Here is a 24767-nt window from a genome sequence, read left to right as displayed (position 1 = left end):
TCGTTGTCACATACCCCGACTGTTCGTCACATGCTCTGTCTCCCTCAGTCCATTCTCCGTTCCATTCACTCAGCAAGTTTTCTCTGTTTATTCCGGGCCAGCCCATCACGCGGAAGCAATGGAATATATTGCTTTGGACGGGGAGTTGAAGGAGTTCAATTTATGATTGACAAATGTTTCTCTCACCTCCTCCATCACATAACTCGTTGAAAGAGGAGAATGCTTTAACAGTGTTCGAGTGTGTGTGCGCGCAAGCATTACTGACAATACAATATCGCATTAGTGATATACTGGGCTTCAGTTCAACGCTCAATATTTTTTGCTGCACAAAAAAGACATTAAGTTTTAGGTCCGATATGCTTGTCTTCAGGTTCATACTTTTATTTTGGGTTATTTTTATGCTTTAATGTTACAAAACACAATATTTGTCTCATACCATTGCCTGTATTCACCTCCTGTCTGAAACGCTCCGTTTTAGCTCCTGTCTTTTCAAGGCCACTCAAAGTTTCCAGTCTTCTGCATCTGCTCCGCCGGAATCGTGTGAAGATCTCGTGAGATGGTTAAGGTTAGATATTGAACTTGAATAGTTAAAGTCCAGGTAAAGCAATATTAAATATGTGGTCTAAGTTTGCAACACCCCAGAAAAATATGTTATTGACTAGCCAGCCAAACTTGAATTTTTAAGAAAATCGTCAAGTATATAAATTTAGATTAAAAAATTGTAAAAAAAAAAAGCAGTATAAGTAGCTCTAAAATGCTGGGGGCCGTGTCCGCTGAATCGCGGATGAGGGGTGATTACATATTTGCAGTTAGAGTATATACCATGTGTTGTCCATCTCACTGCTGTACGCTACTCTGATGGATGGAGTAGGCTACAGTGTGCTCTCATGTGCACCCCGAAATGAAGGCAAACGGAGAGGGCCAGTAAGGAGACAGACTGTGTCGGAAAAACTTTATGGATTTTTTGACAATCCACTGGTCCACATGTATTCGGTGTTTAGAATCAAGATATTACTTAACCTGGACTTTAAAGTTAGTGTAGCGAGTTTTAGCATTTTTTGCAAATTGTGGGTTATCACAGAGACCTCTCTCCACCCATGGGCCTCTGCCGCCATCATTGCAGCCAGGGAACCACTGTAACCATGTTTAGCTGCACTTGTGGGACCACAATAACTGCTGCCAAACAAATATTTCACAATGAACATGTTCCAGTGAGTATTTAGTGCAATTCAGGGAGAAATGAACAACATCTGCTATATTCAACTAACCCCCATGTCACATGGAGATGCAAATTGAACCCGCTTTTTGGAAACACATATTTCCTGGATATATAGTATAAAATATAACAACATGCATTTTTCTCCTGCTCCATCCATCAGGAAATATATATTTTGAAGTATAATGTGTGTTGTTTTTGTTGAATAGTTGTTTGTCAGACGTGTTGAGGATTATGTTTTATTCTGAAAAACTGAGGGCGGAAGTGTATATCGTTGTCCACAATGTTGGAACACAGCCTGATTCTAAAGACAGCGGGCTGAAAAGGAATCAAGACTTTCCGGTAACAACAAAGACTCACGTCGACCATTGGTGAAAGGTATCCACTGAATGTGTTATGCACTCGGAAATGGCACGAGTGTTCATTAAATGTAACGGAACTATTGCTAGCTTTCCTCTTGGTAGCTAACGTTAGCCAGCTACGTCGTGAAAACACCCAAAATGGCCGGTATGTCTGGGTCTACGTACGATGGCCCTGTATTTACCGATTTAAATGATTTGTTATCTGATCAAATAAGGCATCGATTCTATCATAATATGATCAGTTGCATATATATGTATGCGAGTTATGGATTCGTTAGACTGTAGGTCTTCATGTGGCCGGTTTGAACGAGTTTTAATCCAAATGTTGCACTGAGGTTAGTGGTTCAGAAACAAGAACACGAAGACCCAACATGTAGGGGCTCTGGTGCAGCTGTGGACGCAGTAACGTTGCTTGAGTTATATTTCTCACCTTAAATGTGCAGCCAGTGACACAAAAGTGTGCAAATAATGCTCTGAATATACCTGTCTGCTTAGCCAGACCATTAATGCACGTCTGTTTGTTTAGTAGGTGCAGATGGGTGCTATAGTAGCATTAACACATGAGAAGTCGGTAACATTATTATTTTGTAGCAAGAATAACTGTAGATACTTGGATTGTGTTGCTGCAGCTGCTTTTTTTTCTGTTGAAATATACAATTGAGTGGAACTTTTCTGTTGTGGTCATTTTTAGAGACGCACCCATATTGATATTGGATGATGATCCGACAGGACTCAAATAGCTGTACCGTGTATCGGTGACAATAGGTCGATCTGGTATCAGATAGTGTTATTCTAAGAAAGGACTATCTATGTATTTATTTGGTACATTTCGTTTTATGACGTTAGGAAAACAATGTTTAAGTCAAGCTTGATGTTGCCTCACATACGAGATGGATCCCAGTCACTTCCACACAGTGAGGCATACAGCTCATTCATTTAACACTGGTATCACATACACACTTGGTATATCGGCAGACACACACAGCCCAACTCGGTGCATCACTAGTCGTTTCTCCAGGCCGCTGATGTTACTCTACTAAGATGTATGAGAATTAGCTGTGAAAGGCATTATAACCAGACTGCTATGACTATGGAGATCTGGTCAGGCATAACAATATGCCAGACATGTTTTTATATGTCAGACCTTTTTATAAACATGTGACTTTAAGGTCAGATCACAGAGGAAATGCTTGCATCATGTTATCAAATGGAAATATGTGAGCCTGCATGGGACATTTTAAGATAAATGCTGCTTTGCTTAACCTTGACTTAGCCTGTTAACCTTCTTAACCAATATCTGGCAACAAAATCACCCCTTTGTCTCTGATATAGTTTCCCTTTTTCTTAAAAGCTGATGTTTGGTCAAAGCTTGCTCGGCTTGGTCTCTTAAAAGCAAACCTGTCCTCAAAGACTTACCAAATTGATTGTGCACACACTTGTATATTTATGACATGACGGAACAAAATTACATGGTAGACTAATATATCACTGTTTGACATGAGTCAGACTATTGCTAAAACCAAATAAATGATTTAAAGGCAGTTTGGTCAGCCTTGTTAAAGGAAAACAAGTTGGGCTCAGGTACAATATATTGAAAATAAGAGAGGATGGATACCGATGCCAAAGATAAGCTTTATGTTTAGATCACATGGGCTGTCATGTCTGATGATAGGCTGTTACCTAAACGTTGTGCGAACACATACACCGATGATACAGCCCACAAGCCTCCTGTCATTTTGAAAAAGTAATGCCCGGGTAAAGCAAGTTAAGTATCCCTGACATACAGGTTAAGCCTATCTTCAGGAGACTTCTCTTTTAGGTCTTGTGAAACATATTTAGTATGTCAAACAGGCCTACATGTTGTTCAAAGTGTTTAGTTAGCGCTCACCATTTTATTATTTGAGTTTTACTGGCATTGTGCAAAGTTTTCTGCAGTTCACTGTGTGTTTATTTTGAATTCGTTCCAGGACACGGTAAGTGTGCTTTAGAATTTGTAGACATTGCAGTGATCTATGTAGCCTGCAGCAAATATTCAGAAAATAATTTGTTCTGCTGTGAACATTTTGGCAAAGAGGCCCAAGCCATGTTTGGACAAAGTCCACTGTGTCCTAATGTTGAACATGCATAGTAGGCTAGCAAGTGTTTCTCTGGAAGCAGGCTCATAGGTGTTATTCCTACAAGGCCCAGAGCTTTGGGCTTTGTGGTAGTGTCCCTGAAGGTTAAATCAATATTTTCTGTGTTTCATAATGTTGCTTTGCTTTCCCGTCCTAAAAGAAAAGCACTGTGACTACAAGAAAGAAATCTTGAGGTGATTTCTTAGTGCTTTCACAAATTTTAAAGGAAAGAAACCACAAACAAGATGACTGAGCCAACTTGTTATTAAAAAAGTGCGTGGTGAAAAGAACTTCATCTGAAAGCTACTTTTGAAATGAAAAACAAAAGCTTGTTCATCTGTAATAGTCTATTTCTGCTTTCCACCTCGCAGCCTCGCTGTGCACACCGACAGTAATTTGCACCTTGCGCCTACCCTTCGCTTGGAGCCCAGTGCAACATTCTCCAACAACACCAGAGGGACCCATTTCATATTTGGACCTGTGGCTGCAGTGACAGCTCTCCGGTTGGCTCAGATTGAGACTCGGGCGCAGATTGCTCTCCAGCAGCTTGCTACACTAGCGACCATAATTATTGGCAGCCAGTGTCACGACAACAACGGATTTCCAGTGGCATTACCGCCTCACCTGGCCCTCCTGAGTCTTCTTAATAGACAGCAGGTTTCATCTGTTGGGTTTAACGTGGACACAAACAGAAAGACTTACAGAAACACAAGTCTCTCTGCTGCCATGTACCACCACCACTCCCAGCAACAAGGGCCGCCGCCTTTCTCTAATGGGCCTAGGCCTCCTCATCATCAGCAACCTCCAAATCAGCATCAGAATCATCCTCCCTCTAATATGCTGTCGCAGGGGATGGGTTTCCAGTTTCCTCGTCCTACACAGCTTCCTGATGAGCTAGAGTCTGCCCTGGCTATCCGGGGTGCTAGAGACATGGATCACCGCCTCGTTGACCACATGAACCGACCGAACCAACTCCAGAACCAAGGCTCTGGTTCTGGGTTCAGTCAACATGGAAGCTACGGCTCTAACCCAATAACACTCACCTCCGATAATCAGCCTGGCCGCCAGCAAGGAGTAGACTGGTCAAGCTACCAACCTCCAACTAAATTGTTTGCCAGTCCTCCACCTAGTGCTAGCCAGCAGTCCCAACGACAACAGGGGCCCCAACAGCAGCCACAGAGCAGCCATGCTGGAACAAGCATCCCAAGCTGGACAGCCCCTGTAAATGACTCACCATCACCCCAAACACGGCACCCCCATGCTGGTGGAAGTGGTGGCAGCGGGGAAAGTCAGGCTTTGTACACACCAGAGAGTGCAGGAAGCATCTTGGCTAGCTTTGGACTTTCAAATGAGGATTTGGAAGTGCTGAGTCACTACCCTGATGATCAGCTAACCCCAGATACTTTACCATTCATACTCCGTGACATTCAGATCAACAAGTCGGGCAACCCGAAAACTGTGGCCTCCACTTCCTCATCCTCACTCTCACGCAGCATCCATGATATGCCGCTGCCTCCTTCCCAATCTTCACCATTGACACGTTCACACTCACCAGAAGTGCCCAGCCTTCTTACTGTTACACAGACCGCAGGTAAAGTCATTGACTATGGTCATGCCAGTCGGGCAAAAGACGAGACTAGTAACAGAGAGACTTTCAAAAGAGAGCGGCTCTCCAATGAAAGGACAGTTAAAATGTTCCCATCTTCATCGTCCTCATCAGCTCCAAAGTTAGAGAAAGCGGAAAGGCGGCAAGTCCGTTTGGAACACAGTGATTCAAGCAAGCACGGAGACCGGGACTATCGCAGGACGAGTAGCGACCATCGCAAGAGCAGTCGGTCACCTGGGAGAGAATTTCCACCACCATCCAAATCTCGTAATCTGGACCGGGACTACAGGCGTGACGGACCCAAACCTAGGCCCCCATCTGAAGCCAAGAGCGAAGCTTCCTCGAGACGGTCTCTCTCCTCTTCGTCTGGCTCAAGACCACACAGCAGCAGCAAGAAGTTACCGACCCCCACCATGATAAGTGATTTCTCAGCTGTGTCTCCAAAGGTGTATCCCCATACCTGCTCCCTGTGCCACACACTGTGTGATCAGGAAAAGGTGAGTGCCAACATGCCCTCGTACCAATGTCTGAAAGGAATACCTTCACATGTTAAATTCTAGTCTAGACCTTTCTTCACCAGGCAGTTGTTGAGATGAGAGTGCATTCTGATGTCATTCAAGTAGTGTTTTGCATGGTTAGTAATTTCTATTCAAACAAGTAGGCTTAGGTACAGTTGCTCTAAATCAGAGGTATTCAGAGTGGGAGGCGGGCCTCCCCAGGGGGGCTACAAACAATGTCAGGGGGTTCAAAAAATATCACATGTTTTTAAAGGAAATCCCTTTGAATCACCTTAATATGTATGTTTCGGTTAAGAGTTACAGTAGTTTTAAAGAAATTTACTGTTCCCAATTTACTAGTCAGGAACTAATAAATGTCCTAGGTAGCTTTCTTGCGAACTTACAGTAAGCAAGTAAGCACCTTCTACCACGCTTTGTCTGAGTCTCAGACTGTGACCCTGCTCTAAATGATCCAGCTCGCTTGTTGCCATCAAAACCCATTGTTTTGAGTATTAAATCCTAACTATGCCACCTTTCTCTAGTTTCCTGTGAAAGCATTATTTGTGTCCACCATGATGGCTGAAAGCTTTAGTCAGTGATGAAGTGACTTCCGATGCGACACTGCTAATTGCTGAGATGGCATATATTAATCACTTCATTTCACTTCTTCTCATGTCCTTAGTTGAACAATGGTTGCATTAAGAACATGTCTGATGTGTGCCGTGGTTTATTTGGTGGCCATGTGCTCATCCTACCACAGCTCCACTCAGGCATTGTCCTTTTTGCCCAGATTAGGATGTTCTGACTTCAGTAACTGTGGGTGATGTCACGGACACTACAGCCATGTTTTTCAAAAGACAACTGTCTGGTGAAGTAAAGTAAGACTTTAAAGTACAATGGCCTGAAGAGCCCCTCCTCCTTAGAACTTCCAAACACGTTTTGTAGCACTACGCTACCTTGACTGGTGAAGCCCAGGTGTTAAAAGATATTCATTTGGAACTTCCTTTTCAAATATTAGTTTCTCAACTAGAGGTTTCATGTGCAAGTCTATTGAACTTTTTCATAAAACCACAATAGAGGTATGTGCTAAGAAAAAAGTGCTACGGCTGTTTTGCTCATTCATTTATTGAGATTAAGCAAACCTAAATGATTCCAGCATTAATATGTTGTCATATTCATGCTGAACCAGACATGTCTACAGTTCCCAGGATATTTACAATGAAGAAAACATTGGATTTAATGTAAAAAAGTTTAAGGTAAAAAATTCCAACCACATCACAAATCTTTAAACAGTGCTGGTCCTTTACCCAGTTCATTGGATGTTTTCCTGTTCTGTTGGTTTCCTGCATTATAACCACCCCTTCAATTTATAGTTCAATCATGAAATACATCCAGTTGGCAGTGAGACGGTGTTTCACATTGAATGTTAAATGTGTAACGTTTAAGAATCCAGGTAATCTGTTATAAGTTCAAATGTTACTGTAAATATGAAGCTTTACACTCAAGCTGCATGTTTACATATCTATTAGTGGACAGGGAGAATGTCGACAAGATACAACTATCAATCAATTTTGTTTTAACAGCAAATTAAAAAAGTTGGTATAAACTGATCAAAGCATAATAGCAATGTTTGCTTTGCTCAACAGTAATAACTGTTGAGCAAACTCCTTGGTTCTCTGGGAAATCCAGAGCTCTGGTCTGTGGCTGTGGAGTGGAGTTTCTCATGTTCTCAGGTGGTGGTGGTGTTGACTATAAGGTTTTAAAGTGGCTTGTACTCATTGAGTGTGACTGTCTTCATTTTTCTTGGAAGTGTGGGATTTTTGAAGATCTGGTATATTTGGACAAAAGCAATTCAATTTCATTTCTTTTGGCTTACATCTTCTCAGGAAAAGATTCCTTTTGTCTCAATAAAGGTTGCCCCACATCTAAAAAAATGTCATTAATGGCAAAATAAGGGTTGTAGACTAATGACTATATAGTCAATAATCATCAATCAATTGCATGTAATGATAGCAGAATGTGAAGTGCTCTTTGTCAAAATGACTGCAAGCTTCTATAATGTTTTTAAGTTTCCAACTCTAAAGCTCTTGGTCTCTTTTAGTTAATGCAAACACGTTGAACATAGGGAATTTATTTAATTTAATCTTGAATGAAATTGTCATATGTCACAGGTTTTGTCAGGCATTGCATAGAGCACAGACAACAGATTGGCGGATGAGTAGATAGTGGTGTCATAAATGATTTGTCCTCTTCGAGCCTGGGGGCATTACTTATGTTAATTTGATAGTATTTGCAACAAGAAGACTTGTTTCTTTTGCCAATGGTACGTAGTGTGTTAATTAAGATGAAGATTGATAATCACAATGAAGATAATGAAAGGTAAAGTGGATACAGAATGTGAGCACCCAGCACACAAATGATCTGAAAGTCCAGATTAAACGTTTAGTATTTCTGCTAGTACTTGTAACATGATATGAATTGGGATCAAAGAACTGGGCCTCAACTGTTAGCTCAGGGTTTTCTCCATGTGACAAAATACGACCAGCAAACACAGATTCACATGAGCTTCTGTCTCAGGACTTGAGTTGTTCACTGTAGTTGTCTGATTGTGATTCTCCCGTTTGTCATTTTTCTTCAGGAGTGGGTTGACCATATTAACACCGTCAACCACACTGCTGCCTGCAGAGACCTGCGCAACAAGTGAGTTCTAGGGATGTTAGCCGTTAATCTGTTGACCACTGGGGACATTTTGGCCAGTGGTCTATATATGGTTCATTCAACATGTTACCGATTGAGCTGTTCAGACGGGACGCAGCGAGCTCTGCGGTGACGGGTACGTTGCCAGTGTGAAACAGCTGTTTTGCTCTCAGAGCAGATTAAAGGGCAGAACATGTGACCAGATTATAATGCAGCAATAAACTTCTGCAAAGCATTTATTAATTTATACATTAAAATTGCCTGCATGTAGCGCATCAATGCGACACCAATGGATTGCTGGAAAAAAGGGAAAGCGTTGTTTTCTTTCTTAAAAATGAACCAATTAGTTACGAGTTAACAGGTGTCAAGCATCCCTACTGAGGACATTTTAATTACCTGCTGAAGCCTTGCATCTCCAGTATATCTTCAGTATTATATCATAGTTACTTAGATAATATTCTGCATTTAGTTTTGATGAACAGTCAGAAAGTGGCAAACATGAGAACCAAATTTAAAGATGCATAAAGCAATTTTAGTGAAACTAACACAGCCCAGAGATTATTTTGGCCTCTGTGCTTATAGCTTATGTGTTGGCAAACAGTCACATACATCCCATAGACACAGACAAGCAGGATTGTTCCACTGAGGCTGTTGGATATTAACTTGCCTTCTTGCTCTGGTCCACCATATCCTGAGAGAAGTGTTCTTATCTTGTTAGATGCTCTTCATAAGCCTTACATTTACTCCGGCTACCTAACGCAGTTTACAATGGGCTTGTTTCCGTGGAAACAGCTGCCTGTTTGGTTTTATATTGGGGAATTGGCTTGAGCAGTGCGAGTCAACCACACAACTGATGTGCAGGCTGTAGAACCAAAAGGAGCAGAAAGGGGGTGAATCTAGGTACAGCTGAAGAGCAGCAACGTTACTCAGAGTGGGCCCGGTACTACAAGCAACCATTTGAGATTACACAGAATATTATCGGACGCAATGCAGATTTCAAATAGTACAGCTTTGTGTTGATGCATACAATTGCATTTGGTAAATCTTTTCAAATAGGAGTTTAGGAGTAGACCATGGTGAATGACATTCTAACAGGTGTTTGTGTGCGTCTCTGAAGGTACCCTGGCTGGAAACCAAATCGACCAAGGTCAGTTCCACTCTAGTTCTTATGTTTCCAATAATCTGTTTTTAGCTGTGACCAGCAGCCAGTGGGAGTCAGTCCTGTCATTTGGAGTGTCCCACACATTCAAAAGACTTGACTGCATGTTCAGCCAATCTGACACATATCTTACGGTTTTATATCAATTTGAAAGTGGTTCTATTCATTGTTTCACATATCTTGTATACAATTAAAACTACATGGAGTGTAAAAGTAGAAAATACAGTTGATGTGCGTGTTTTCAAACCTCAAATAACAAACTGATGTGAAGAACACTTACTCACTGCCTAGTAATCTGTACCTCTTAACCAGCCATGTTCCACAGTCGGCACAAAATGAAAAAGAACAAAAAACACAGATCCTTGCAAATGTAGAGCTTTGGACTACCACTTGTCACAATCCACTGTAACCTCACCGGTTACCTCTGCTAATGAATATTGTCTTTTATCCAGTCGGAGGCAGCGATATGGCAGCCGGGCTCTGTGGGATCCCAAGACTCACTCTCCATCCCACTCTGTGTCTCGATCCCTCTCTGGTTCTCCCACCCCAAGTCCTCCTCACAGCAAACTTAGAGTGGGCTCCCATCCCCATAGGCCATACACGGGGCCTTACTCTCCTCACAATCAAGCCCGCCACCAACACTACACAGGTAGACCACATGCTAGAGAGAAGTGGGGGAATGCCAATGATCTTAATACCACAACATGAATAATTTGAATTTGACTGTGTATTCTTATAACAGAGCTAATGGCTAATGTTATCAGAGGTTACATTGACTTGCATTACGATGCGTTCAAGCTCTATTCAGTAAAAAATTGTGTTGGGCCGGTTAAATGATAACACTATCATGATGTGTTCAAATATAATCTTGTAAATGTGTTTTTTGTCAAGAAACTTGAATAAGTGCAGTTGTTTGAGGGAGACTCTTTCACAGCAATTTAAAATAGATATTAGAGAGAAGATAGACTATAGATATGTTGGCATTTTAAGTTTGTTTGAGAGGTGCTAGTGTAGAGAAATGAAGCATTAGGAGAAAGGAGGGCATGTCCCTTGTTGGAATGGATGTTGTAGGAATGTGGAATGCAGGATTTTCAGTTTCCATTTATGGGATTGCAAATGTAATAAAACCTGTATAAGCCTTCATCCTGGATTTGAGGAACAAAAGGTCAATTGAAAGGTTCATATTGTACACCGGGGCTTGAAATGGCCAAACATTTGTTCCACATTTCTTTAATTGTATTTGTGAATATCTCTTCAACCATTTCTGTTTGCTCCCCTGTCCTCCGTATGATTCCTGGCATGTCTACAGGGGGTTCTTCTCGAAGTGGTGTGAAGCGTCGTCATGATGATTTCAACAAGTTCTCCACTGGAGCCGGCCGACATCCACCCTCCTCTAAGGCGGGTCATAGCTCCAAACATGGACCACTACAGTCCTCCACCAAAACGGTTAAGAGCGGGACAAAGCCTGGAACCAAGACGACGAAGACGGCAAGTGCCGAGGCTGCTGACGCAGCGTTGTACAAAGCTCAACACAGTAGAACTGTTTTGGACCAAACTTAGACGAAATGTCATAGCTAATTTCAGAAAGAATAATAAATGAGAAGAAAGGGTAGCTCATACAGATGTTTACGAGTGTGAGAATTCAGAACTTTCCTTTGTCCTGAGCAAGTTCCACAGTCTGTACTGTACCAATAGTAAACATGTTTATGTTCTATCTTAAGCACGTTTATTCCTAAATATGTGTCTGCTAAACACCGTAAAATGAACACAACCACAAAAGCCTCTGCCAGTGTATCTGAAGTCGACCATGTTCATAAAGTGGCTTAGTGGCAGTGAAATGACTGAATCAAATGTGTTGGTGAAAGTCGATTATTGACTGACTGACATATCAGTAAACTATCATTGGACAATTATTGATATGGTTATTGTTGAGTTCTTTGCTTTTGAGTATAGCCAGTTACAATGTGACATAATGTACCTGCTGAATGCTTGAAAGGAGTTCAGTAGACACTAGCTTTTACACCATTTCAGGTATTTGTTATTTATGTTATTGAAGCTTACGGATGCCCGAGGCTGATTTCAGGCACAATACTAGAGATCGTTCAGTTCTAGTGGCTTGACAAGTTGAGGTTGAATTATTCCAATTTTACAAAGTTAGCAAATGTTTTTTTTCAGCCACCTCAGTACATTTCTCAAACCCAACCAAAATGTTGTTGTGTATAAAGATTCACAGTTCAGTCCTTGATCAAAGTGTGAACATCTTGCTTTGGTTTGCTTCTGGTTGTCTCTAACTGGTGCTCTCCTAAAACTAACCTAAAAACCTCTGCTGTTGATTTCTAGTCTGCCAAGCTTCCACCAGCCAAGAAGAAGAAGAAACTCGTGACTCCCGCCTCCCAGGACTCGTCCGTTGCCGATCGTCTGGTTTATCTGACAGGCATCCCAAAGGATGCGTCTGAGCAGGAAGTTACCGACTTGGTGGGGTCCTTTGGCAAGATCAACAACGTGATCCTCATGCCATGCTCGGAGGAAGAGAGCCAGAAGGGTGAAGGACAAAAGGTGCTATCCGAGTGTAACATAGTGCTTATTGAGGAATTTTGCAAATATTTTGACTTTTGGGATTTTTTTCAGGTCTATTAGACAACAGTTTAAATGAAAACATGAAAGAGAAAAAATAACTATTTTGCCTGTTTAAAGGCGAGATAGATATCAGAAAAGAACAAAACCTACAGGCAGCCATGAAGGGATCCAACAACCCACTCAACCCATATATAGACTTTTGAATAATCACAATATGAAAGTTGTGTTGTTCACTCATTCATCACTTAAAGCTGATATTTTTCACTGTTGCAGTCTGTTCATTTAGTGAATATTACAGCTAACAGAAATAACATGCAGTCAAAGGGAATACGATTAGATTTGGCCATTTCCTTTTAAAAGATGATGTTTTTCTCTGTTTTGTCGTAGCAACATTAGCCACATCTACATATTCAATATAACTGCAGCTTACAAATAAGACCAGTCACTCCTAAGTCCTGACACCGGTAGCCGTGGATACGTGGCTATGAACATTTCCTGGCTCTGTGTTGTCCCACATTATAACGTGGTCACCCTCCCCTGTTGCAGGCGTCTGTGTGCATGGTGATGGCTGAATGCGCCCAGGCTTTGGCCAACTCCACAAATCTCTCCATCAGAGACCAACAAATCATGGCTTCAATCGCCAAGGTACCGTGTGGAGAACATGTACATGTGGCATTGATGGCGTACCCTGTTTAAACCCTTTGATACATAAAAACATGAAGCCTGAATGAGTGTAAAAAGCAGTTGAAAGTAGGTTGAAGAAGGGGCAGATGTTCATTCAGAAACTATTTGAAACACAAAAATCTCTTTTGACCACATGCGTATATTCTCTCCTCTACTTTCAGTAAACGCGCTTTCTTTATTTGTTTTAGAAACCTGAAGCAGGACAGTCTTCTGACGCTAACAACAGGTTTGTCACAGTTATCATCTGAAACCTTCCCTTTTAACCTCATGTGCTGCACACCCACCCTGCCAATTTCAAAACCGCTCTTGTTCACTCCACTCTTGATATTTCTGTTTCCACAGCAAACCTGCTCCAGCACAGGACAAAGATGCTGCTGGGGAAGACTCTGGTAGCAGAACGACAAACTGGGAGTCTGCAATACCCACCGATAAAATAAGTCAGTGCCAATATATCCAAATCTATCGTTGTCAAGAAATGCTTAGTATCCAAACAATGTATAGACTCATACAGAATAATCTCTGTCATCACATTTGACCCACTAGAAGTGTGTGGAGGTGTCTGCAGAGAGCCTGCCCTCTGCCTGGAGTTTGTCTTTTCTTCTTCTTTGGCTATGTTTGGGCGTTTCTGGGCGTGAGCAGAGAGCCTTTGGGCCCCATGTGGGGGCGTAAGCAGGATGTGCAGCCTGTTCAGGTTGTCGGGCCCCTCAGTGTCTGATACCATCGAAGCACAGGTCCCCTTTTAGCCTGTGTATGATGCAAAGCTGGTGTATTTGACGACTTGGGATGAGAACGGGTTGTTACATGGCTGTGTTTCCATGTGCTCCAGCCTTCCTCTGCTTCTCTCTCTCGCTCCTCTGCTGTGTGCTGCTATCGGTGAGCCACACACAGGGCGGACAGGATGAAGCCTGAGCTTCGGCTGCATTCAATTCACAATATGTTTAGGTTAGTTTATTTCTGCTTTAGAACGTAACCACTGTGAAAATATCTTCCTCAGATTCACTGCTTTGTTCTTGCTAACGCCACTCGCTCTCCTCACTTACTCTACTTTGACTGCATTATTTCAATCCGCAAAATGCAACATATTAGCTATACTTGATCAATTACATTTAAGCTGCCTGACACTCTGCCTCCCCGGCTGCACCTTGAGATCCTGTCCATGAATAGCACAAATACAATCGGTGACAAGGGACAACCCTGGTTGAAGGTCAATACTTACTGAAAACATGTTTGACTTGACTGAGAATGGGGACACAGCTCTCACAGACACTTCTGCAGTGCCCCCCACAGGACTCCCTGGGGGACGCACCATAAGCCTTCTCCAAGTCCACAAAAACATGTAGACTGGTTGGGTAAAGGCCTCCATAGGTCGCCACCAGGTCAAGCACCAAAAACCTTCTGACCGCACCTCTATAGCAGCCACCCCAACATGGCTCACTCTGATTCCATGTCTCCCCCCCCCCGGGAGGCACAATAAATTCTTCCGGTGGGGGAGTTGCCGGCCTAGAGGACGGGGACTGCAGCCAGATGTTCCCAGTTCACCCTCGCAACACATTTGGTTGGGTTTATCAGGTCTGTCTCTCCCTCTCCCCCCTATTTGGTACAGAAGCACAACAACAGTCAGACTCATCAACAGGCTGTGGCATAGAGCATAGACGCTCACCTTCCCCATGCGTGGAGGTGAGCCCAACTACATCTAGTTGATGCCGCTCCTCCTCTCGCACGAGCACAGGTTCCTTTTCTGACAGACGGGTGACGTTCTAAGTCCCAAGCCAGCCTGCGGTGCCGGGGGTCGGCACACCGTGGCCCCTGGCTCACAATGCACCCGACCCCAAATGCCTATCCCTGCGAGTGGTGGGCCCACAGGGTGACTGCTCCATGTGCCAGTCTTGTAGCTAAGGCCCATGTAGACGGGTTGGTGATGTCATGGCGTGTGGTTGTGGTGTTGAAAACATACTAATTGTAGCTCTGTTTGCACTTCCTCCTCCAACTCCCCACTGCAGGAGGCGAGGCTGACCAGAAGGCTTTTGATGAGGTACATGATGCACACATACCCTGTCAAATATAACATCAATATATATATAACTATAACAGCATTGTGAAAAGGGCTGGTGAGTGTTGTCATCCAAATCCAGAGGGTCCTGTGTGATTATTTGGACATATTCTGCTTTATTGTACCAAACTTTCAATTTGGGTAAAATCCATCACTTGTAATAAAATATTAGTGTTCAGTTATTTTGCATTGTATTACATCCCAATACAATGTCTCCTACAGAGGGGCATGGTGTTGATCACAGGACTTCCTGAGAGCGGCTGGTCGGAGAGTGACATCTTGAATCTGGTCCAGCCCTTCGGACCCCCCTCTGACGTCATCACGGCAACACAAATCGGAAAGGTTGGTATTAACTCAGTCTTAAGCTGTGACTGCTAATGCAAGTCCTAAGTTCCTTGACGTTTTTTCAAGATGCTGCCGTTCTCTGTTAGTTTAGGCTCCAAAGCAGCTGTTGAGTAAATGAGCATGAATAGCACAAAACAAAATACAGCGTACGCTATGTCTACAGAATTCATCTGTCTGTACATAATATTTTTCAATGCATTTTATTAAAGGAGTTTATTACTTATATTATGAATAGGTTATATACTGATATTCTATTATTATGTAAAATACTGATTGACAGTGAAAAGAATGCTCTGGAGCTCGTTTTCAGGGCAGCTATGGTCTTTCCTATGAACGGACATAAAGTTGATGTGCCTACAACACAAGATTACAAACACTCTTGTTGTATGTTAGGTACTTGTGTCAGTGCCAGACATGGAGATTGCTCAAGAGATAGTGAAGGTCCACGCCTTCATCCCTGCAAAGATTGAAGACTCTGAGCTGAAGATGATCCATCTCAAACAGCGTATTGGTCTCAGCACACCGGTAGGACTCTCATCACTTATCCAGTTTTGCTCTCCAGCATGTTGATCGTCTATTATCTTCTGTAGCCGTCTAGGGTTCTTTGTTCATCATCTCACTTCTGAGAGGTCGGGTCTTTGACATTGTACTGTGTAAAACAATGAGCGTTGAGCAATAACTGAGATTCATACTAAATCATTCTTTACACAGGTGGCTCTCTACAATCTTCTGATGGGATCAGTGGACCCATTAGTGAGTATTTCTACCAGTATACTTCTCTGTCTCAACTTATTTTACTTAATGGTTTCTTGATGTCACAGGGACAGTGCACATTAAATAGACTTTGCTGTAACTGCTCCAGAGTTGGAGGGAGATTTCATCGGTACTCCCTCCACAGTGGTCAGGTTATTGATCATTCGACATAGTGTGTGCGTGTTTGGAAATCCAAAGGTGGATTACCACAAAGCTCCCATCACACTGACCAACCTAGATTAAGCTACCTCACAGTGAATGCATGACAACACATCCTACAAACTGGAAAGGGTTTGTTTGAGGCTCTGACCTCAGACAAAAAGTGAATTAACAAACAAAGCAATATCTTATGTGGTTCCCATATGTTTGGTTTCAAGGGGCTGTGAAACCATCGTTTATTGACATAATGTATTTGTCAGACTAACTTATTTGTATACTTTGAAGTGATTGCTACATTGCTGAACTGGTAATGATTTTGCTTCCTGCAGGAGAGTTCTTTTCCAGTTGGCTGGAGCTGCCTGTTGGTGATCAGTAATGTTCCCAACACGCCGTCCGGCCCCTCTGAGGTCCAGAAATTGGTGCGACGCTTTGGCACCGTCATCAAGACCCTAGTGCTTAACGATACGGTGAGGGCTGTTCGTCTGTGCAGCTGCGAACATGCTAATCCATTATCCCCTGAACCTTACTGGTTGTATCTAAAAGCTCTTTTGCAGTACGAGTGCACTCAGTCACAGCTATGGCCTGGGTTGAGAATGTGTTCTCTCCACATATCTGTCATGTCTCACCTCTTTATTTGTCAGGCAAAGACATCCCATATGCTGCTGACCTGATTATATGTCTCTTCCTGCTCAGGTCATTTGTGAGATGGCAACTGCAGCTATGGCCTTGTCTGTGTACAAACGCTTCCAGATGTTTCCGTGCATCATCCATAACAACCCGCTGTTCTTCTCCCGCAAGCCTGACCCCAAAGCCAACATACAGACCAAAGTCATCACTGCATACCTTGAATCATCTGAGGTTGGTAACTTTGATCATTGATTTGCAATGGTCATAAATTATGGAACATCCTTTTGTCTACTGCTGCCATACATTCCTGCAGCTTAAACTCGTATCAAACACCTGAATGCATGGGTTTGATGTGACACGATCAATACCTCCCTGTCTCTGATCGTAGGATACACCTGCAACGGGCAAAGACAGCCAAGCAGCAGCTGCAGACAAAGAGGAGACAGCTCAAAAAGAGAATTCTGAGTCTCTATTGGAGGAAATTGAAAAATATGGCGATTACCAGGATGAGAAAATGAAGAGCACCGACGAGACAGTTGGTGAAGACGAAGCTTTGGGAGAAAACAGGAGCCAAGATGACGACGTCGAAAAAGACGTGCCTACTGCTGCTGTTTCTGACTCTTTGAATGCACCAGAAGCAGACCTGGAGACACACATGAGTGAAAGATCAGATGTTGAAACTGTCATGGAGACAGCAGAAGAGAACAGAGCTGTCAATGCATCCACAGCAGGCAATGACGGGACTCCTGCTGGTGAACAGACAAAGACATCTAGCTCTGATGGCGAAGCAGCTCCCCAGGAGGCGGCCATGCCAGAGCTCCCTAAGGTAAAATATCCTCCTGTTGTTGGAACCAGATTGTGTAGCAAAGTTCAGAAACCTCCAAGATATGAATTGATATTTGTGAGTTTTGACGTCTTTCTGATCCCTGTTTTATCAGGTTACTCAGGAGATGGTTAACGCACTGCTTGTGGAGTGCCGAACAAGAACCGTCAGCCATCCCATCAACACAGCAGCTCCCACCAACACACAAATAGAGACAGAGCAGGGGGATAAAGCAACAAAGGAGACAAAAGAGCTAGCCAGCAATCCCACAGAGGAGGAGGTGAAAAAGCAGGAGAGGGAGCTAAAAGAGAGGGAGGCAGGAAAGGAGGCGAGGGAGAGAGAGAGGAGGGAGAAGGAGAGGAGGGACTGGGAGAAGGAGAGGACCAAGCGGGAGAGGGAGCGTCATGAAAGGGCCAGGAGGGAGAGGGAGGAGAGGAGGGTGGAGGAGAGGAGGGTGGAGGAGAGGAGGGTGGAGGAGAGGCGGGAAAGGGAGAGGCGGGAGAGGAAGAGAGCATACAGTGAAGGTTTGTCAGGGTGGAGGTCGTCCTCCAGGTCAGAGGGATACAAGCAGAGCTCCTGGAGGGACGAACGGTACAACAACTTTGAAGCAGAGACAGAAATGGTGAGAAGGCCTCGCCGGGTCACAAAGTGTTCTCTCTCCTCTTTATTCATATCCTCACTTCTATGCTTTTGTCCTGTCGTGGAATCAGGTGGAGGAGTGTGTTGACTTCCCATTCAACTTGAGTGACTTTGTGACGGTAGATGAAGTTGGAGATGTGAATGACCTTCCTTCCTCTCCTTCCCCCTCTGTTCCCATGGAAACCACGGAGGGAGGGGAGGATGCTCCCACATCTGTCCAACAGGAAACTCCAGGGGTACATGTGAGACGTCTTCTCTGCATGTTTATTAGAGGTTCTGATTTAAATCTCCACAATTTAATGACGTCACGGTCCTCTTCCTGTTTCCTGTTTGTAGGACACGCCCATGGAGGTTCCCACGGAAATAACAGTGTCAGACGCCCCAGCGACCCTGGTGAAGTGTGATGAGCACGTATCAGAGTCTGAACCTGTGACTGTGTCCACAGCGGAGACTTCAGATGTTTTAGAGTCATCAGATGTAACACTCGTCGATGCAGCTTCCCCAGCGACTTCACAAGCTGATTCCTCACCCGGCCAAACGCACGCGCCAACATGTGGACCAGAAGCACCCACTGAGACAGGTACTATCTCTCACTCCATCAATCCTCATAGAGATGCAATGAGTGCAATTTTCTTAGCCGATTATGATTTAAAAAAATAATAATAATAATCTGTAAAACCTATAATTTTTTCCCCACTGTCACAAAGTCAAAAATTCTATATTTTATCCTTTAACTTTTTGATTGTCATCTAAAGTTTGCAGAAAAACACCCACCTTGGCATTAGTAGTTTTAAATATAGATTTGAAGCTGCTGTTAGGGAGTTAAACAGGTAATAGTCTCTCTAATATTGCTGTGTGCAGGACATATGAGAGTGATCGGCTGATCAGTGCAGCTCTAGTAATGAATTAAAGGAAACATCTGTATTGTTCTTGAATTTGAAGTTTTTTTTTCCTTCACTTTTTAAGACGTTTTTGTCATTCTATAGAAGCCACACTGACAGACACTCTGGAATCCACCACTGAAGTTGAACCGCTTCCCACACCTGCAGCTTCAGCCACTCCAGCTGGAGCCTCCCCAAACAGCCCAGCAACAGGAGTAGTGACTTCAGAGAGGGAGAATGAGAAGAATGCACTCAATCACAGTCAGGCTAAGGAGGAGGAGATGGTGTCTGACAAAACAGAGGAAGAGGAGAAGAAGCAGGATGAAAAGGACAAAGAGCCGGAAGCTCCTTCTGTGGAGACAGGTATAGTTTACTTGATTTGTGTGGCAGCAGTACCTTAGTGGGTAGAGAATCAGCAGGCGAGTTACCAGCACGTCTTTACTTGGATCCTTGAATTGGTTGAGAAAATGTGGACGTGAGAAATGACAATTGTATGGCTGACACTTGAATGCTTCGTGTCCTAATTGACTTCTTCTTCAACATGGCGCCTCATCCTTGTGGTTTGGAGCTGCTAGAATAGATGCAGGTGTTTAGTAATGACGACACCAAGATGAAACACCATGATTACGAGCTTATCTGGATACGCTTGCTGAGTAAAACCACGACCAGGGCTTTTTAGTCCCTGTTCCAGATTTTAAACCGGTATTTGTCTCTCACAGGAAAGCATGAGAGGTCTGAAGATCAAGCAAACGGCGAAGAGGAGAGTGTGAAGAAGAAGTTAAAGACAGACACTCCCACTGACTACTCCCTCCCTCCTTTTGACCCCAGCTGCCCAGTTGGTAAGACACTTGTCTATATTTACTCGTCATGTCAGCCATTACACTTTCACTATCGTGTTCATCTGTTTCTTACATGCATGTTCACAATGTCTGACTATCTGACAGTGGTCATCAGTTGATAGAGTTCACTCCATGTTTGTGTGTTTTTCCACAGGTATAGAGTTCTTGGTCCCAAAGACGGGTTTCTTCTGTAAAGTGTGTAATAGGTTCTTCAATGGAGCCAAAGAGGCCGAGAAAAACCACTGCAAGACCCTCAAACACTATGAGAACCTACAGGTAGGCTCACACACATCACGCAATCCACTAAATGGAAGACTCATGGCTGTCGCAGTTGTACAGAGTGAAGCTTCTCTTACCACCAGCCATCAAGTCACACTAAGTAGTGTCGCTAAGTCACAGCTGATGTGACCTACCACTGGTGACGTTCGCCATTTGAACCCGTGAAAGCAACAGTAATAGTTTCTTTAATGAAATATCATCCTCTGGAGAAATCCTTAGCTTTTCATTTCTTTTAGCTTCCTCTAAAAAGATAGTTTGGCCATTTAAAACGATATGTGCACTTCAAACATGCTCGTCAGATGCTTTCATTGTGTTTGAGCCTTTAAGATGGAATTTACCATCACTAGGCCTGACTACTATCCAGCTGTGCTCCATATGTTTCTAAAACGTACATCAGCACATGATGATCTAACGTTAGCACTTCTATGCTATGCTAGCTACTGAAGGTATACTCAATGTGTTTTAAGGATTGTAACAGTGAAAGACCTACCCGTCTTTAAAGGATCACTGTTCTGTTATTTCTTTGTCTTCTGTCTGGATCTCCAGGTCATGTGCTGGTTCACTTTTACACTTTAGCTTCTATCTTTTAACCTGTTTTTTGCTGAATCACTTTTTAGATAATATGAAGATAATATCTCTTCAGTGAGTACAGTGACAGTGTGGGCTCCATGGTAACGTAGCTCTGACAGCTTGATGGAGTAGTAGAGGGGGGCGGGGCTTAGCCAAGGGTCAACTGTCTCCATCTTTCTCCTCTTCTCTATAACAACAGGCACATCACAGGTTGTGAGTGTGTCTAGAAATAAATGAAACAGATCAGCGATCATTTCTTCCCAAAACCCTGCTGTGGCTCTACGTGGCCGTTCGGCTTTATGGTTTTAAATTGTAGTCAACGGTGATCTCTGATCAGAACATCCTCTCTGCTCCTGAGCTTCTTGTACAAGTCAATTTGTGACATTCCACCCATACAGGAAATTCAAGGAATATTTTTATTTCAGCATAAGTATTGAGTGACCAAAGCTGTGACACTGGAGAAATACACTTCTCTGGACACTTATTGTAATACAGCTTTCAATGTCGTCAGACATGTTTGGTCTCAAAGAGGCCAGAATATTCCGGTCTAATCCAGTTTCCTGTTCATTCTCTTCTAGAAATACTTGAGGACCACGAACCCAGCGACTGTGTCTTCTCAAACCTGACTCCACCTGGATGCGCCTATGAAAATCTTGACTGAATTCACCATTCCCCTCCTGTTGTATTGTCTCTTCATTTCTCACCAAGGGTCCAGATTCTCATATTGATGTAGATTAGTCTCATGTCCTTGAATATGTGGTATAGATTTTTCATGTACAGTTAAGAGAAATTAGTAGAAAGTGGGAAGAGTGGAAGATGGCTCGCTGTAAGGACTGTGCAGTCAATAAACACTTTGACTAAATGGTCTGTTTCCACTCATTCAGTGTTTGTGGTGTATGCTCAGAGCTTTGACGGGAAAACAACATGGAGAGGCTTTAAAGCAGTTTTGACCACACTGATCATAAAACTCACGGGTCGGATCAGCACAATAGAAAAAAGGGAGCAAATAGAACTTTTAGAAATCCACGACATTTTTTTTCCCGCAGATCATTAATGATCTATATTGGCAGATACAGATCCCTTTATTATTATGATTATAGCCGCTGGTCTACAAGGATCCAGACTATTTTTGTCACCGTCCCAAAAATCATTTCAACGCTCTGAAGTCTGTTAAACCATCAGAAACTCTAAATGTTATTCTTTTACTTTGTTATAGTCATCTATAATAGGAGTTTTCGTCATGAAATTCAACTGATGCAGAAATAAAAGATTGCATTTTTATTGACTAATACAAATGTCATTATTTTTAATATATTATAATGTGCTTAGAGCTTGTGTTATGAAGTTAAACGGCTCATAATTCATCTCTAATATTTATTTTATATTCATGTGAAAACCTCTCCTTCAAACTACTGGATTTATTCAAGTTTATCACTAAAACTACATTTTACAGATTATATGTGAACACATCATGGTAATGTTATAATTTACTTCAGCCCAATATGAATTTTCACTGAGCAGAGCCTGAAGGCATCGTAATGTAATTGAAGTGAACCTCTGTTGGTTAGCCGTTGGTTCACAATGTAGCATTATCAGAGATCAGAGACTAGGAACACAGCAATGATGTCCTGATCACATATTTTACTGAATATTGGAGGATAACGATGTCAGTAAAACTTTATTTCACACCGATGACCGGAGGGGGATCTGTACGGATCACGGTCCGTTTCACCACTAACACAGTGCTGGATTTCCCCTTTCTTCACAATAACTTTAACCTATATGCTATAGAGTTCATTTCAAGAGGAGTTCATTTGCCTTTTCCAGAGAAAACCCAGCGCTGTCCTCCAGATCTCACCAACATTTGAGAAAATTATCACTTCAACTCCCGCAGAAGAGCTGGACTGGCCAATGGGTGATCGACCTCTGATATCTCCCCTTAATCACTGATGTTTTGGAACCATGTTGTGATGTTTACAAGTACATGTTTTCAATAAGAGTATGGCACATTGTGGGGATTAGAGAAGCGGGAGTCAGTCAGTCCTCCTCACTCACGTGACACATTCTGTTGTGTAGCACCTCCACAGTGGAGCCAACAACTCTCTTACATTCACTGTCGGACATGTTTTTTTGTTGCCATTTATTTTAAATAACTCGTTACAATACCATAAATATTGTGATGACATTTTCATTTATTGTCTTAATATTTATACCTATATTATTATTGAATGGTACAACACACTCCTAGATAGATGGATCGTTCAGGGGGAAATTAGTTTGTAGCAGCAGCAATTTACAGAGTAATGTGCAATATTACGTATGGAAATGCACAATATATATACAGTCCAATAAAATAAGAGCAGATATTGAATTTGAAGAAATGGAATAATAAAAAATAAGATCATTTTTTTGAAGGATCCAAGTTTCCTCAAGAAAAAGAGTCGACTCATCCCCTTCTTGTACACAGCATTGATGTTGGTCTTCCAGTTCAGTCTGCTGTCGATGGAGACACCCAGGAACTTGTACTCCTCCAGCATGTCCACATCCTCTCCCAGAACTCTCAGCGGTTGTGGAGCCGTCGTCTTCCTCCTGAAGTCGACCACCATCTCTCTGGTCTTGGCCACGTTCAGACGCAGGTGATTTCTACCGGCCCACTCCACAAAGTCATCCACTACTGCCCTGTACTCCTCCCGTCCATCCCTTATACACCTGACCACTGCAGAGTCATCAGAGAACTTCTGCAGATGGCATGACCCCGAATTGTACTGGAAGTCAGTGGTGAACAAGGTGAACAGGAAGGGAGACAGAACTGTTCACTGTGGAGGTCTAGTACCACTGACCACCGTATCAGACAGCACACGGCCCAGTCGGACAAACTGTGGTCTGCCCGTGAGGTAGTCAGTGATCCAGGAGATGGTGGATGTGTCTACCCCCACCACCCGCAGCTTCTCACTCAGCAGCAGTGGTTGGATAGTGTTGAATGCACTGGAGAAGTCAAAGAAAGTGATTCTGACAGAGCCACCGGTTCTATCCAGGTGCGACTGAGCTCATTGCAGCAGGTAGATGATGGCGTCGTCCACTCCCACATGACGCTGGTATGCAAACTGCAGAGGGTCCAGTGAGGATTTCACCTGCGGTCGGAGATGGGCCAAGACCAGCCTCTCCAGCACCTTCATCACATGTGATGTGAGGGCAACTGGTCGGTAGTCGTTGAGGCTAGATGGTGTCATCTTCTAGTTCTATGTCTTTGTTTTTTCTGCAAAGTCAGCAGATCTAAAATAAGTCGCTGCAGTACAGCAGACCGACTAACAGAGCGTCCTCCTTCTCTTACCACTCTTCGTCGGCAGTAACCTCGGCTGAGTTTAGCCATCCATGTTCAAAATCTTTATTTGGCCCGTTTCACATGTAAGTAATGAAGTAATGAAAAAAGGCCTTCAGTGCTGTCCTACTACAGTTGAACCACCTCCTAATGACCTCATTATGACGCCACAGCTACGGGTTATTATTTGTTTTGTGTAAAAACCTCATATTCACATGACACTGCAACATTTGCCAAGTGAAATAAAATGTTACCTGAAGCTCAACACGTAAGAGGGCTACAAATACACTAACTGCAGAGTGCAGAGACATGAATACGCGCATGACGGGATGCTTTGTCATTAACGGACAATGCATATAGTCAAAATCAATGTAATTAACACAATGACAAGAGGAAACTCACAAGAAATAGTCACATATATTTATATGACAACAAAGCAGGTAGAATAATATACAGTAAAACCCAAATAACACGATTCAACAGGCCTCTGCACATTCCAGCAACACTGCGGCGCTAAAACATGCATTCCGCCACCCACTCAAGAACACCATTAAAATATTATTCACATCAG

At 43.0% G+C, this 24767-nt stretch overlaps 1 protein-coding gene across 5 annotated transcripts; it reads left to right on the top strand.

Moving 5' to 3' along the window:
* The first annotated feature begins 1473 nt into the window (after nucleotides 1-1473).
* Nucleotides 1474-21739, top strand: LOC116394218 (zinc finger protein 638-like). Of its 5 annotated transcripts, none has more exons than XM_031867151.1 (24): nucleotides 1474-1558; nucleotides 4064-5795; nucleotides 8434-8495; nucleotides 9610-9639; nucleotides 10104-10300; nucleotides 10961-11139; nucleotides 11992-12207; nucleotides 12775-12873; nucleotides 13101-13138; nucleotides 13255-13349; nucleotides 14913-14944; nucleotides 15185-15304; nucleotides 15701-15832; nucleotides 16019-16060; nucleotides 16549-16686; nucleotides 16913-17077; nucleotides 17235-17672; nucleotides 17785-18291; nucleotides 18380-18550; nucleotides 18645-18888; nucleotides 19295-19552; nucleotides 19909-20028; nucleotides 20183-20304; nucleotides 21456-21739. In XM_031867151.1, exons 2-24 carry the CDS (start codon nucleotides 4419-4421, stop codon nucleotides 21501-21503), a joined length of 4830 nt encoding a protein of 1609 aa, XP_031723011.1. In that variant the 5' UTR covers nucleotides 1474-1558; nucleotides 4064-4418; the 3' UTR covers nucleotides 21504-21739. The 5 variants fall into 5 exon arrangements, with proteins under 5 accessions (XP_031723011.1, XP_031723010.1, XP_031723008.1 ...); XM_031867150.1 differs by having other exon boundaries at nucleotides 1481-1594; XM_031867148.1 differs by having other exon boundaries at nucleotides 1481-1913.
* The last annotated feature ends 3028 nt before the right edge of the window (nucleotides 21740-24767 follow it).

This window comes from Anarrhichthys ocellatus, unplaced genomic scaffold (assembly GCF_004355925.1).
Source record: "Anarrhichthys ocellatus isolate YVR2014 unplaced genomic scaffold, GSC_Weel_1.0 scaffold38, whole genome shotgun sequence".
Taxonomy (NCBI): domain Eukaryota; kingdom Metazoa; phylum Chordata; class Actinopteri; order Perciformes; family Anarhichadidae; genus Anarrhichthys; species Anarrhichthys ocellatus.
This window is presented reverse-complemented; position numbering and strand designations above follow the sequence as displayed.

Bases quoted from the DNA above. Each gene is read 5' to 3' on its own strand.
- LOC116394218 (XM_031867151.1), top strand. From the start codon at position 4,419: ATGTACCACCACCACTCCCAGCAACAAGGGCCGCCGCCTTTCTCTAAT. The intron at 11,140-11,991 runs GCAAGTGCCGAG...GTTGATTTCTAG, and splicing joins GAACCAAGACGACGAAGACG to TCTGCCAAGCTTCCACCAGC. The intron at 16,687-16,912 runs GTGAGGGCTGTT...CTTCCTGCTCAG, and splicing joins CCCTAGTGCTTAACGATACG to GTCATTTGTGAGATGGCAAC.